Here is a 15,474-nt window from a genome sequence, read left to right as displayed (position 1 = left end):
GGTCCTTGGCCCTCACTGGCGTGACCAGCTTAACTCACAACAACGGCTAGTGTACGACACCTTCATGGGCCACTTCCACGTGCAAAATCCTACTCAAATCCTTCTCCACGTTGACGGTGGTAGTGGTACAGGCAAGTCCTTCCTTATCAAGGTACTTTCCTCCCATCTTCAGGCGGCTGCCCTACCGAATCCTAGCCCTATTTGCCGCGTAGCCCCAACAGGCGTTGCGAGTAACCAGATACAGGGCAGCACCATACATTCCTTGCTACGCCTCCCAGTAGGTAGTGCTTTTGCCGACCTTCCTCCAGCCGACGCAGCCGGCCTTCAGTCCCGCCTACGGCACGTCAGATACCTCGTTATTAATGAAAAGAGCATGCTAGGGCTTGAGCAGCTGGCGCGGATCGATTCCCGCCTGCGGCAGGCCTTTCCACAGCGTAGCCTCGAGTTCTTTGGTGGTGTGAGCGTCTTGCTTGTGGGCGATTTCTTCCAGTTACCACCAGTCCGGCAAAAGCCCCTGTATTCGACTAGCACCAGCCTCTCTTCGTTGGAAAGGAGAGGACAGGCGGCCTACCGGTTATTTGACCGCACCGTCTTTCTGACCACGGTACAACGACAGACTGGCGATGATCAGGCCCGGTTCCGTCAGGCGTTGCAAGAACTGCGTGAAGTTAAGTTATCTATACCGTCCTGGGACCTCCTTAGCAATCGGGTACAAGCCAAGCTAACGCAGAGCGAGGTTGACAGATTCAGGGCCGCTATGCGGGTGTATTCTACGAAGGCCCGCGTCAACGAGTACAATTACGAGCATATGATGCACCTCAACGCCCCGGCAATACAGGTGGAGGCAAAGAACCAGGGCAACGGCGCGGGGCAGGCGCCAAGCGACCATGCTAGCAATCTATCCAACAAGTTTCCTGTTGCTAAGGGCGCCAGGGTAATGCTCACGACTAATTTATGGCAGCCAGCTGGCCTAGTGAATGGCGCCCAGGGTACTGTATACGATATCGCCTGGAATGAAGGCGCCAAACCATGGGAAGACCCTCCGGCCGTTATTATGGTGGATTTCGATAGCTACGATGGACCGCCGTATCTAACAACTAACGAGGGCAGGAAAATCGTACCCATCCTTCCAGTCACGCGTGATTTCCTAGTGGGCAACGAGACTTGCGCTCGCAAGCAGTTTCCCCTGATCGTGGCATTTGCTATCACTGTTCACAAATGCCAGAGTCTAACAAAGGATCAGATAGTTACTGACCTCGCTACACGCGACTTCCAGGCCGGTATTAGTTATGTTGCTATCTCACGAGTTACCTCGCTGAAAGGCCTACTGCTTGAGGCGCCTTTCGATCGTCACAGCCTCTATAACCACACGCCCACGGAAGGTTTATACGCCTGCGTTTCCTACGTACTGCGATTATGGCTAACTACAAAGCAGGGATGAAGATGCGCCTTGCTGACCAACAACGCCGTCAGGCTCAACAGCTAATCGATCCGCCGTATCCACCACGGTACATTGACTAAATGACGTTTTCCTATAAGCTACAGGGAAAGGGGAACTCGATATACGGTATATAGTTGATTGGGCCTGGCAGGAAGTGGTAGAGGGACCCCTATGTCTATCAGTCAACTCCCTACCACAGGTTTGAAGTGGTTTAAACAGCTGGTTATCGCCGCAGACGAAAAGGGGATCTAGGGGGTTCCCCCAGAAGAGTTTAATAGCGGGTATACGGTATTTACCCTTCGGGCTGGATATTCAGCCGTTAAGTCCCTTGCCTTGGCAACTTAACGGGTGTTCGAAGTATTTTAGGTCTTCAGAGTCAGACAATGTTGTTCTCGCTCCAGAATCGATCAACAATACCGGTAGTCGCGATCCGGATGCCCTGATCCAGCCAGATGAGTTCAAGCTTCAGGGCGAGCAATATACTCGCTGTTCTGTGATCGCAAGGGGCCCTAAATCAACAAAGAAGCGCACGTCGGTGATCTGGCTATACGGTGAGGATCTACAGTCAAAGAGAGATCGGAAACGGGTATGGTACTGCTACCTCTGCGAGAAACAGCGTCGTCAACAAGAACTTCCAGCAGTCTCAAATGGCAATTCTACGGCACTTGATCATCTCCACCTGAAACATCATATCGACAAGACTACTAGAGAACTCAAGTCCTTTCGAGGAGACTCGGTGGACTCGAGCCAGCCCTCGATATCCGATTACCAGGACATAAAATCGATCATCTTCTCCCGCCGCTTAGATCGGTTCAAGGAACTCCTAGTCCGCTGGCTAGTCTATTGCCATATCGCCTTCTTCCAGATCGAGAATAACTACTTTCGCGACCTCCTCTTCTATCTATTCCCACCCTTAGCTAATCTCCTTCCAAAGGCAGCATCAACCATTCGCCAGTAGGTGATAAATATATTCGAGGTGAGGAAGGAGAGACTACGGCAGGATATGCTCGACAATCGGAGTTCCATTTCGCTGTCCTTCGATCTATGGACGTCGCCGAACTACCTCGCAGTGCTTAGAGTAGCAGCACATTTCATCGACAAATCTGGGCTGCGTCGAACTGCTATCTTAGCGCTACGCGAAGTGGAAGGGGAACACTCAGGGGAGAACATCGGCGATATCCTATTGCAGGTCATCAAAGATTATAAGATTACGGACCGAGTTGGCTATTTTATATCCGATAACGCATCGGTCAACGATATGTGCGTTGACTTTGTACTGCGCGCTATCTACCCAAGGATATCAGATAAGCAGCGAAAACGCAGACGCCTCCGGTGCTTCGGGCACATTATGAATCTCTGCGCGCAGGCCTTCCTTATCAGAAAGGACGCCGAAAAGGTCTACAAAGATCTAGACGCCGCGTACAGGGAGGGTGATATGAAGCGAATCTAGGAGCTCTAGCGGAAGCGCGGCGCCATCAGAAGGCTTCACAATATCATCAAATACATTCGAGCCAATCCTCAGCGGCGTCAGTTTTTCAGATCAATTATCTGCGGGGGAGAGCTGTCTAAGTTTAATAGCTTAGAGGTGAGTTTACGCCCTCCATAAACCCATAGTCAGGACTAATAGTTAGCCTAGCTTATCCAAAGCCAGAAGACACGTTAGAATTCATACTTCACCTCGATCGGTAGAGCTCTTAACGTCAAGGAGCGAATTCAAGTCTTCTATGACCAGTATAAGGCTGGCCAGAGCCAGAAAAGCCTCACAGAAGACCGCCTATCTAAGCAGCAGTGGGACGAGCTTGCATACCTTCATAATCAGCTAGAGACATTCTATAACGGAACCCTCTCTACGGAAGGCAGGCTTTTAACACTAGCGGATCACTTTCAGACACTTAACTAGCTACTAAATGAGATCCAGCAGGCCAAGATTAAATTCGAAGAACTCCACAAGGCGGCTATTCGAAGGAACACCAGTAGAGGAGCTATTGCTGCTGAAGCTAATGACTTCGCATTTCTTGCCGCTTCGGCGGAAGCTTCCTAGCGTAAGGCAGAGGAGTACTTCAAGAAAGCGGATAATACACCGGCATATTATGCTACTATTGCGCTAAATCCGACTCTCAAAAACCAGTGGTATATCGAGACTTGGACAGATAAAGAAAAGAAGTCATAGATCCCGAACGTTACGAACCTTATTAGGGGCCTCTGGCTAGAAAAGTATCGGGGAAGACATTCTACAAAGCATGCGTCAGTTTCCGCTTCGTTCTGCCCAACTTTGCCTGCTCCGGTTAGAAAGGAGAAGGCCTTTATGGCGGTCAAGAGCCATAAACGACTGAAGCTTCGTCACGAGGCCCTGGCAACCGACCCTCCCGCCGTCGACTTGCTCGATCAGTTCCTTGAAACAGATGTTATCCGGCTTGGTGAGGACGAAACCTTTGATCCTATCCGTTACTGGAACGATCGCTACTATACGCAGCCGGATCTAGCCCGTATGGCTCTGGATGTTCTGGCCGTTCCATCAATGTCAGACGAGTGCGAGCGGCTATTCAGCAGCGCCAAGATACTGCTTTCCGACCGGCGGTCGAGGCTTAAGATAGATATCATTGAAGCCAGCGAGTGCCTCCGATCCTGGTTCGGCCCACCTGCACGGAATACTTTTGAGGATATCAACATTGGGAGACTAGAAGGGGAGTCTAATCTGCAGGGGACTCGGCACGACGGGGAGGGATCTGAAATTAGAATGGGCAATGTGGACCTTCAGACCGCCGATTAAGAGGGTTTTCTGGATGAGGACAATACTACTCAGGAGGGCTTGCGGTAACCAGTGTAATTGATGTCAAATACATACCGCAACAGCATTGAACAAGGATCGATTCCGCAGTAAATCTCGCGGCGACTCTTTTCGCAAAATGCGGAATACTCCTAATCCATTTGGAGAATTGGATTTGCATTGGCGCTCCTGGAGCCCCCAGCCCTGTGCATTAGACTAGACTAGATCCGACCTCGAAATCCAGTCCAGTCCAATCCAACAAGATCACTGCCGGGCCGTCATTCCCTGACCCCATGATCTCCATATGAAAGTTGTCGGGCCGGCAATCGGCGGATCTACCGACCGGCGTCGGAGAGTCTGGGCACCGACGCCGATGTGACTGATTTCTGACTTAGTGATATCTCGAGTAACTGCATGCCCTCTATCAACTTGCCCTCCAGCCACAACGCGCAACAAAAATCAACATCGAATAGAATTGCCTCATCACAATGTGTCACAAGCTGCCAGAAGAGCCTAGATGCTATCTCCGAGCGACTTTTTTTTTTCCTCCACCGATTGGTTTTTCTTTAGCACGGCTCTTCTTCAAGTCCACTGTAACGCGCTCCGCAGCAGGTACCGGATACCTTGACAGGTCTCCGAAGTGCAGTGTGGCTGAGGCTGAACTTGTGCCCAGGCATAAGACGGAGCCGGCTATAGTATCTTCCGTGCCCCACCACCATCAATCGTTGCTCCGAGCAACACGTTTTTGTCGCTTGATGTCGCACTGAGCGTGCTAAGAGGATCAAGGGTCAGGTAAACGATAATGGGCAGCAGCAGTGTGTTGATTGATTGTTGTCTGAGGTTTTTCTCTTGTGCGGGGTATTCCATCCCGCAGAGTTACTTAAAGCATACGGCTAGATTACTAACGCAGTTGTTTCATGAGGCCGCGAAGATCATGCCTACCCTGCGACACTTGATGATGTGACGGCGATTTGATCGACCACCAAGCAAGAAATTAATTGCCAAGTTGATCACGAACGACTCCTCCCCGAGCCCAATCCTCCAAATTTCGCCAAGTAAAGTCCTCGTCGCCCATGGGATCTCGGCCGTTGATCGATGCGGTAACCAAATGGCTTGAAAACATTCCAGCCTGTGACGATTCTGCCGACTCTTGTCACGCTAGAGATGGCTCGCTCAGTATCCTAGCTTTCAAGTCGCAAAAGCGCAAGCACTCTCATCTTCAAATCCCCTCACCGCCCGTCTCCGAGATCCAACCGCACCATCACCACAACTCAATAATGCCGTCCCAACCCGGAACGCCTAAGAAGCGCAAGATTGCGACGGCGCCTGACGACCAGGTAGACGATGATACGCCACGACCACTGCGGCTTGCCGACAAGAGCGAAACGCCATCTCTCTCGTCGCTCTCGTCGCAATCTCTCATGGGAGGAAGCCAGCATTCGGGCCGCTCGTCGCCATCCAAGCTGGCGTCACATCTCCGTGTTGGATATCACAAGTGTGAGGCGACCAAGTCGGTGGCAAGGTGTGGAAGAAGGAGGAACATTCTACAAGAGATCGTGCCTGTACATAAACAGTTGTTCCCCTACTGCACATTTAGTAGGAATTAAGCAATCTGAATCTTCTCATTTCAACACTCCGGCTGGATCCGCAAGGCCTCGAGACGGTGGCCATGGATGTGGATGATGCCGACATGCCCGAGTCGCTCATCAGACTGGTCGCAGAGATGCAAGAGATTAATGACGGGCTATGCGTCATCCACAACAGTCTTCGGGTTTGTGTCCATATTTGAGCTGGCATATGATATGCGATGCTGACTGGTAATGGTAATATGTGCAGCCATCTATCGAAAGGCTCAAGTCAACGTCACGATCATTGGCCTTACTTCGCGGGTCGGCCTACATGGACTCGGATGATATAGCCATGGCGTCCCCCGAAACCATCGACGCCAGATTCCCAGAAAAGCACCTCAATGATATCATGGAAATTGTCGACATAGCCAAGGAATGCCAGGGCGCCGATATAGACGAGACATGCTGGAATAACCATGTGCACTCTCCTCTCCTCCATGCTGCTCTCAACCGACGGCCAGTACCGGGCCAACCCATCAGCTTTACGGCATAGTATGTTTCTCGTACTCGTTTTCTCATGCAAGAATTATGCGCACTAACCTGAGTTCCCCAGCATGAACGCCAGCATGACCGCCAATTATCGCGTATCCCACATCTACTCGTCCAAAGTCGACTATGCCATTTTCATCAATCCCATCCTTGACACACCCGAGCCGACCAACACCCAGAGAGCTGTTCAACATCTCCAGCGACACAGCCCAGAATCATCTGTCAACCACACTGGCTTCAGCTTGCTGCGAGACCGCCCCATTGCCATTAGCATCGAAACGAAGCGGTACGGCGGCCAGGAGCGCAAGGCTGAATTCCAGCTTGGCAGCTGGCTGGCAGCGCAGTGGAAGTTGCTGGCAGAGCAGGCGGCTCCAGAAGGACTACGTGAGCTGCCATTTATTCCGGGTATCATCGTGAATGGCCATGAGTGGAAGATGGTGGCGGCGACGTATGCTGACGGCAAGACGGTAAGACCTTTACTCTTGTCGTTCTGTGGGCGCTATGAAGGCTGACATGTTGAAATATAGAAACTCTGGACTAATCAAGAATTCGGGACCACACGCAGTGTCTTGCGGACGTTTCAGATCGTGGCCGCACTACGAAGACTGAGGAAATGGTCACTTGAGGAATACTGGCCTTGGTACAAGCGATATGTTCTCAAGATTGGATCGGACGAAGGGATTGAGACGATTATGGCGGAGACTAGTTCTTAACATGTATATATCTAAGGCCTTACAACAAAGATGAAGACCCTCGTGCTCGACCTCAGCGTCCTGCCGCTGGCCATGTCGCGTGGTGCTATGCTGGGTCGATTTTCACCCGTCTCTCAATAATACTGACTCCTTGTGACAATGTTTAACATGTTTAGAACGCAGGCTTCGAAGGGCCACCCTCATAACGACAGCCTGGTGCAGAGAGTACCTGGGTTCGGCCTTGGACTGAATGTCTCGGCAACTGTCGTGTATAGTTTCACGGTCAGTATAAACACGGCATCATCATTGACATCGGGCAACAGCTGCTGTCAATGAGATTGGTATACTGAGCACAGGTATAAGAGACTAACCTTCGTCGCTCCTTAACATGGATAATCGAACGCTCATTTGATCCATATGGCCCATCAGTAGTATCTGTGCAATGATTAGACGTGAGCGAAGAAGAAAGAGGAGTAGGACTAGATAGCAATCAGAAGCATGAAACATTGGATGATGGAAAACAAGTCATAGTTTCATCATTTCATCATAATTACCTCAGGCACTCAGACCCACTCACTAAGCGAACAGACGCACGGATCACGTGGTTCTTGTGAGAGGGCCTGAGACCAAAACTTGGCAATTGGGTGGGATGATGCTTCGCTCCCATACAATTTTGCGGTAATCATAATGTTTCGCGGGGTCCACAGTCCACTCCCAACCTTACCGATTCCATCACGCCATAAAGGCCTCAATTCAACACAAATCAATAAGATAACTATATGAGGAGGATCCCACAAGCCCCAAATATCCATTGATCGATCTTTTGTTCCCTTGCGACGTGTTGTTGTGTTGTTGTAGCCGTCTAGGGCAGTCGCGTCGCGAAATCTCCAGCCTCAGCAAGCGACCACGACCCGTTGGACCTCAATTTCCTTGCGAGGACGACTCTCACTAGACATGGGATCACAAGTTCCAGATCATCCTTCAGGAGTAAAAGTCCGCTTTCTTCTTCTGTATGCCCTTGCGGATCCAGAGATTTGCAGCATAATAGAGCGTTTGCTTTGCTGCCGTCAGGCCCGTCACCTGCTGCACCGAAGTGCACTCGACTCAACATGTAGAGGTAGTTCATTCTCAAATGAAAGAGAGCTGGCACTGGTGGTGCTCATCGCAAGCGGTCGACGGCCCGGGCAGATCTGGATCGACGCGACTTGACTGTTCTGATTCGCTGAGTCGTCTTCTGGTCGCCATAAATGAGGAACAGCCGCTCCTGGAACGCGTCTTCTGGCAGCTTGTATTGCTCTTCGAAGATGTTCGCTAGAACATTCAGGTTGCCCACGTTTGTGCTCTTGTCGTGTGGAATAGGCTTAGAGAGACGTGACTCGTATTCTGTCTTGGTAGGATATCTATCGCTGGCATTGGAGGATTCGCCATGGCAATGCAGTCCGGAAATGCACTTTTGATAGCCTCAGAGACAAGATATCGGGGAATTCTATGACTTTATGGTATCAGCCACTTGAACAGAATACATGCAACCGCATTCTTACCTCCAATTCCACGCATCTCTCTCATTTCCCGGTGCTCAGATGATATCCGTCAGCCTCAGCTTTACCGACTGGTTCAGCATGCTCTGCTTTCGATGCCAGAAATAAGCTGACCAGTAGTTATTGATCGAAACGAGTTTTCACTGTCAACTCGCTGCTCCTTGACATGTTCCATCTGCTCGAAGTTGTCGTATGCAGCGACGGCTGTTGGGACGGGGAATGCTCATGAGTTACGGACAGCTATCCTCTGCAGCCTTGATGACTTTGCTCATGTTCAGTTGTGTAAAGGCGGCGGCTTCTGCTTGCTGTGTTGCGCGAAAGGATAGCATCTCGCATAGCTTCTTCACCTCCCGCCGCATGTTGACGCGCCCGACATCAAGGTGAGAGCTGAGGCGATGCCGGGCACATACTTGCCTGTCATCCACCGAGTCATCCTCTCGCATATATATCGGCAAGACCGCCGGATCCTCGTATGCAGCCTTAGAAAATGCAGCTCTTCTCTTGCCACTAGCTGCCGACAGTCCTTTGACGAAATTGCCAATGCTGAAGTATAGGTCATCTCGCATGTATTTGATGGCCGGCTCCAATTTCTCGCATTGCTGCTTGCAGACTGTCGGGCGTGTCGCGTTCTCAATAATACGCAGTGTTGTAGATGTAGTCACGGTGACGAAGCCTTATTCCATACAAATTTAAAGTTGTGGGCTCAGGCCCTCTGGGAGCTATTACCCCTTTAGGGAAGGCGTCGCGCTGTTAAGCGCGCCCAGTGGGTCTGAGTGCCTGAGGTAACATCATAATTGCAATCTTAATCACGTGTCAAGGGCAAGGATCACTACCATTGTGAATAGCTTCACGGTCAGCGTGAACGCCACACCATAACTAGCATCAGGCAACAGCCTGCTGCCTATGAGATCGGCAGACTGAACACAGGTATAAGAGACTGACTCTCTTCACTCCTTTAGATAGAAAATCAAGCGCTCATTTGATCTCATGGCCCATCAGTACCTGCGACAAATTCAGGATCAGTCCGTAACCAGACGAAGCCGAGCGCTAGGGGGAGACTGTAGGTAGAAAGACCCATACACGAGGCGTATACCTCGCCATATAGGAGCCTAAAAGCATGTATACATTAGTATTTCGAACCGCGATCTACAGAGGTTGGTAGCCCGTTGTAGATAGAGTTTAGGAGGAAAAGTGGGAAGTTTGGAGACAGCTGGTCCAACGCCCAATGGCGTCGGCGAAGTGGGGCGTAACGGATAAACATTCGGGGCGCTTCGGCCGTCGGCCAAACCCCGCTTACCGGGCATGGCTGCCGAGAAATGGCGGCTAAAACCGAGTAGGAATAGAACCTGAACCTGAACCTTCAGCAAGCCCAAAAGCTCCCAGCTTCAGTTCCGCAGCCATGAAGGTCCACGATATGAGGGCGCGGTTCACCGCCGCCAACGCACTCCTCAGAACCAATACGACGCGTGCCATGGACAGTGCTCTTGGGCAATTCAACGACCTCCTGCGTCTCAGTCGAAGGGACGAGCTGGGTGTGCGAGATATCATCCCCCACCTCCTGCTGCAGCTCGGCCGGGAGCAGGAGTGCTACGATTTTCTCAAGTGGTGGGCCACCATTGACAACAAGGATCATTACAACGGACATTACGACTGGGACGATGACACGCTACCATTCCTAGACATTCACGGGGCCGACCCTTTCGAGCCCATCGACATATTCTGCTCAGGAACCCTCAGCCTCAGTCACCTCGTGGCCCTCACCCTTCTGAAGCTAGGCCTTTTTCTCGACATCGATGCATACCACGAGTCTGAAGGGCCAGTGTTTGGGTTCGGGTATGGGTACGACGAGCCTGATCCCACGATCGATCGACCTGTGGGAAGGCTTGTACGAGCAAAAATGCGAACCATGGACGTACCTGACGTCCAGACAATGGCTGACAAATTACAAAGCCAATACCGCAGGCTCTCTCGGATGGTACATGATGCAAATCCGTACTTCTGGGAAGCTTTGGTCGCGGAAGAGACTCCTCCCCCACCACCCTTCTGTACCCCTGGCTCTGAAGAGGAGGCGCATCTAGTTCTCCATCAGTGCCTACGTGCCTGGCAGGAGACCGAAGATGCCATCCTGATGATTGATGCGGAGACCTCGAGATTCACCAACGTATATCAAGGTACAACCGCTGCCGCTGCTTTGAGCAACGCGCCATCGGAAGGCCCAAGAAAGGATACAGAAACATTGCAAAGAACGCGAGGGACCGGAAAGGTGTTTCCATCGAGGTTCGAGCCTCCGGTGCAGACATTCCCAGCTGAGCTCTTCCCCCCAACTCCTATAAGCCGCGGTCAGATGATCCGGTTTGTTTGCCGCAATGACCCAAGAAAGGTACTCACGTACGCCGACGGTGCCTGTACGAACAATGGGCAGCTAGAACCTAGCGCAGGCTGGGCCGTAGTGTGCGGAACGCCTGGGAATGACGACAAGAGTTGCATTGTGTCCGGTCGACTCGAGGATAAGGGCCCATTTGGGGATGACAGCGTAGCGACCAGCAACCGAGCTGAACTGCGGGCAGCCATCGCCGTACTACGTCTCTGTGACTGGCGGGATCAGGGTTACGACGGCATCGTCATTGCAACCGACTCAACCTATTTGGTTGATGGGGCCACCGGCTGGGCTAAAGGTTGGGTGCGAAAAGGGTGGAAGACGCGCACCGGTGGTAACGTCAAGAACAAAGATCTGTGGGATCTATTACTCGGCGAGGTGGAAAGATGGCATCATCAGGGACTGCGTGTTGATCTTTGGAAGATCCCGAGGGAGCTGAATGGCGATGCTGATGCGGCGGCGAAACAGGCAGCTCGCAACGGGGCGGCCAAGGTTGAGTTTGAAGATATCATGTTGGGCTCTTCGCAAACCGCGACCGCCGAGACCGAACCAGGCTCTCGAATCCTTGCGCTCTGCCTCGAGTATGAGTCTCTCTTCGACGCTTGCTTTGGAAGCCTCGTTTCGCATATCACTTCCAAGGCTAAGATGGAGCGGGCCACGACGCCAGAAGCCGCCCTCACCATACTTGACCAGGATTCGCCTCCGTCCGTTATCCTTGTCGTGGATGGAGGCCTCACACGCCAGAGGAAAGTCTGGGAGCGCGTCATAGACCGTCTCCGTGAGGGGGCCACAGTGGTGCTAGCAGGCTGTTTCAGCAGCATGGTGAACGAGGGCGAGTTCAATCGCTTCTTTGCCAAACTGGGTCTTCCCTGGAAGAGAGGATCCTATCACCGGGCAACAGTCAGTTTGCACCGCGGTGCTGTCGGCGACCACCTGGCGAGCCGGCTCCCCGCCTCATATAGCCAGAAGGCGCTCTTTGTGCAGAACATGGAGAGATCAGCGGCCTGGTACACTGAAGAGGGAACATTTGATGAGGCTGCAGTGGTAATTGCCCAAGTCGGGTCAGGCAAGCTTGGCTATATTGGAGATGTGAATGGGGAAGAGGACTCGGACAAGGTGGTTTTGGCCATGTGTGGCCTTCTGGACTGACTGAACTAATTTCCTTTTGTACGTGGTCATGAGGAATAGCGATGATAAGTCAGCCCGCCTTTTCAACACCTAATTTGCTGTGCGAGCAATTGTATTTGATAATAATGATGATGTTGAGCTAACCCTTGAGAGGTGGGAGAGAAGCTAATCAAGACTTCATTGGCCGTTAGCAAGTGTATCCAGAAAGCTGGGACAGTGGCTTGAGTAGTTTGAGAATTTTGACGCTCTGTCTGAAAAACAGGTCTGAAGTCAATGTGCAATTTAGAGATTCACCAGCTATAAATATTGGTCGAAAAAAATAGTCGAGGGGAGGACTATACTTGCTGAAGTATACTTCCCAAAATCAACTTAAGGCAGGGAGTGTTTTGTTGCCAGACAGCCACATTTGATGGCCGAGCTTGGCAGTGGGTTAGCATCGCACAAGACTGCTGGAATATCACGGAAGTGGCAAATCAGGCCAACTTATGGAGGCCGGTCAAAAGGCTCATTGCAAAGGCTCTGTACGTAAGGGAGGTGCGGAAACTTGGCCCAGACGCGTCTCCCCAGAGGGGTTCCCTACCCCCGACTTCAAGCTATGAGTTCAACCCGGCTGATTCTGTTGAAATGATGGCACCAACAAGCAGTATAGAAAGTATGTTTGGCGTGGAATCTTCAGTCGTTCTTTGATTTGTCACCAGGGCTCGAGGCTAAGATGCTTTGATACGACCGCTGATGGGCCCTCGTGGCAATAGGAAGAACTACCAGACCTAGAGCCATAGGAGACAGTCATGTCCAGTTAAAGCGAAGTTGAGGAGGCTCTTGCAAAGACTTTTGGTGCCTTTTGTAACAGCTTGCCTGCATGTCAGCCAGCTGAATAGCCGGGTGATCTCTCATCAAGTTCTATCCCCTTTATTATGTACAGCGCAAGCCACGTCAGCTTATCTGCCAGTCAGATCGTGCTTTTCTGCCACAAGAAAGTGAGGTGTTTTCCTCTGTTTCTGCCTAATTGCTGACGATTCTTGTTTAAACCTCTGGCTCAACGAGGCCAGCAGTACCAAGTATTGCGTCTCGTCCGGTCCTTGACTTGCTCCAATGGATCTTAAACGTCACATCTGCATACCTTTACCGGCCGAGGAGTTTAATTTCCGGCTTCTTACACTCTTTCCTGGGCCATAGGACCAAGAAATTGCTTGCAATCTGGAGGTTCATGCCCTCTCGAGCCAACCGAAACATGAGTCTCTTTCGTACACCTGGGCAATGCTCAAGACCTACGTCTTATTCTCGTCAACGGCTCCCTATGAGAGGAATAGACAACATATTAACAATTCTCGTTAACGGAAGACACATTGGTGTAACGTAAAACTTGCAAATTGCTCTCCAATATCTACGCAAATCGTCTGTTGACAATGCTCTGATTCTTTGTGGCTGGGATCTTGGTGGTGGGTTGGGGCCTTGCGCCACACAATCTAGTGACGAAGTTGTTATGCTGGGAGTCCCCTATTTCTTGTTCTGAGGCCTGATGGTGAACGGTATCGATTCGTTGGCGATGCCCCTGTTCAAGGGGTTAGTCCCAACGAGTTGCCACCCCACCATAGCAATGAATATGACGTGAAGGACTTTATGATTCGGTAGCGGATAAAGAAACCGGTGGATACTCTTATTTAGTCTGATATTGTCGAATCGCAGGAGCTCAAATCACTGTCCGGGTGACCCAGGCGGAAGATGAATCTCCGCAAACTCGAACCGTCGAGTTGTTCAACCACGTCCTCCGGACTCTCATCACCAAAAGCCTCGGGCCATCTATCAGCTGCTCCCGCTCCAACAAGAAGCCTAATCACATCCGACTTCTTGGCTCGCGCTGCCCTGCGTAGTGGCGTGCGCTCTAGGTCGTCCTCGGCCTGCATATTCGCATTCATCCCCACGAGGAACTCGACAAGATCAAGATGCCCAGACGAAGAAGTCAGATGCAACGGCGTAGACTTCTTCTCATCAGTGGCCTCCAGGTCAGCGCCTCTCTCAACGAACAACCGTGCAATGTCTAGATGCCCCTTCTCGGCCGCCAAGTGCAGCATCGTTTTGCCTCCCTTGCCTATCGCCTCCTCGTCAGCCTGCGCTTCAAGCAGTATCTGTACAGCTTCCATATGCCCATTGCGAATGGAAAGATGCAATGCTGTATCCTGGCTTTTCATTTTGATGTTGGCATCGGCGTGAGCGTCGATCAAGAGCTTCATGATCTCCAACTCTCCATTTTCGGCGGCCTTGTGTAGAGGCGTGAAGCCGTTCGCGTCTGTTGCGTCCAAGTCCAGCTCCTTTTGCTTCACTAGAACTTGGACAGTAGTTATACGTCCTAGAGACGCTGCCCAGTGAAGTGGTGTCTGTCCTTCGCGGTCCTTGACTTCGTATTTGGCGCCGAGGTCGATGAGTAACTTCACGGTCTGGTCGTTTCCCGCAATGGCTTCCAGATGTATTGCCGTTGTGCCGCTACGGTCACGAATATCTTTGTTTGACTACCTCCCAAGCTCTTCAACAATAGCATCATGTCCCCCGTACGAAGCCAAGTGAAGCGGTGTCCTTCCAACATTGTCCCTGATGTCGAGAGCTGCCCCGGCCTGCAACAGCACCTCGAACGTGGCAAGCTGGCCGTGAGCTGCCGCAAGATGTAAAGGAGTCCTGCCGTCTCTGGCCTGTGAGTCAACATCTGCGCCTCTGCGGAGCATATCCCGTGCCATCCGGGCGCTGTCGTTCTTGGCGGCGTAGTGAAGGGGAATCGATCCGCTGAGATCTCGAGCCTTGAGTTCCCACGGCGTTGTCCACTTCCACACGGCGTTCTCCTTATTTGTGACTGTATCGTAATGCAGTGGCGTCCAATCATGGATGTCCTTCTTGATATTGTGAGTATTTCTCATCGACAATGCTTCAAGAAGCTTGGCTTTGTTTCCAGAAGGTCTAGGGTCATCCTCTAGTCCCGAGTTGATACCATGAGTGTGTACCATGCACAACTGTCGAGAGCAAGGATCACAACCATCGTGAATAGCTTCACGGTCAGCGTGAACGCTACACCATAACTAGCATCAGGCAACAGCCTGCTGCCTATGAGATCGGCAGACTGAACACAGGTATAAGAGACTGACTCTCTTCACTCCTTTAGATAGAAAATCAAGCGCTCATTTGATCCTCGTCATGGCCCATCAGTACCTGCGACAACAACCACTCTTTCGCCACGCGAAAGAAAAAAAAGCACCACCAAAACTCATCAACTTCACTCACACGAAAGTTGGCCAAAATAAATAGCTACGTAAAAGAAGTTACCTCTATTGATTACCATGCACAACCACTCTTTCGCCAACCCCACTCTTTCGCCACGCAAAAAAAAAAAGCACCACCAAAAATCAACAACTTTACTTACACAGAACT

General features: G+C 51.3%; 3 protein-coding genes across 3 annotated transcripts; 2 read left to right on the top strand and 1 right to left on the bottom strand.

Moving 5' to 3' along the window:
• Nucleotides 1-5,281: 5,281 nt before the first annotated feature.
• On the top strand, nt 5,282-7,038 carry NECHADRAFT_88651 (uncharacterized protein; the record flags this gene model as incomplete). The annotated part of the gene is made up of 5 exons (XM_003044191.1): nt 5,282-5,730; nt 5,783-5,804; nt 6,045-6,328; nt 6,390-6,792; nt 6,853-7,038. The coding sequence occupies 5 exons, from the start codon at nt 5,282-5,284 to the stop codon at nt 7,036-7,038; spliced, it is 1,344 nt and encodes a 447-aa protein (XP_003044237.1).
• Nucleotides 7,039-9,969: 2,931 nt separating this feature from the next.
• On the top strand, nt 9,970-12,081 carry NECHADRAFT_55208 (uncharacterized protein; the record flags this gene model as incomplete). Its single annotated transcript, XM_003044190.1, has 1 exon — nt 9,970-12,081. One exon carries the CDS (start codon nt 9,970-9,972, stop codon nt 12,079-12,081), a length of 2,112 nt encoding a protein of 703 aa, XP_003044236.1.
• A 1,787-nt stretch (nt 12,082-13,868) lies between these two features.
• NECHADRAFT_19766 (uncharacterized protein) lies at nt 13,869-14,141 on the bottom strand (the record flags this gene model as incomplete). The annotated part of the gene is made up of 1 exon (XM_003044131.1): nt 13,869-14,141. A coding segment is annotated over one exon (273 nt), but the record flags the coding sequence as incomplete, so codon positions are not given.
• Between the last annotated feature and the right edge of the window lie 1,333 nt (nt 14,142-15,474).

This window comes from Fusarium vanettenii (assembly GCF_000151355.1).
Source record: "Fusarium vanettenii 77-13-4 chromosome 14 genomic scaffold NECHAsca_24_chr14_5_0, whole genome shotgun sequence".
Lineage (NCBI taxonomy): Eukaryota > Fungi > Ascomycota > Sordariomycetes > Hypocreales > Nectriaceae > Fusarium > Fusarium vanettenii.
The sequence above is the reverse complement of the archived record's forward strand: the minus strand, read 5'-3'. Positions and strand labels throughout refer to the sequence as shown.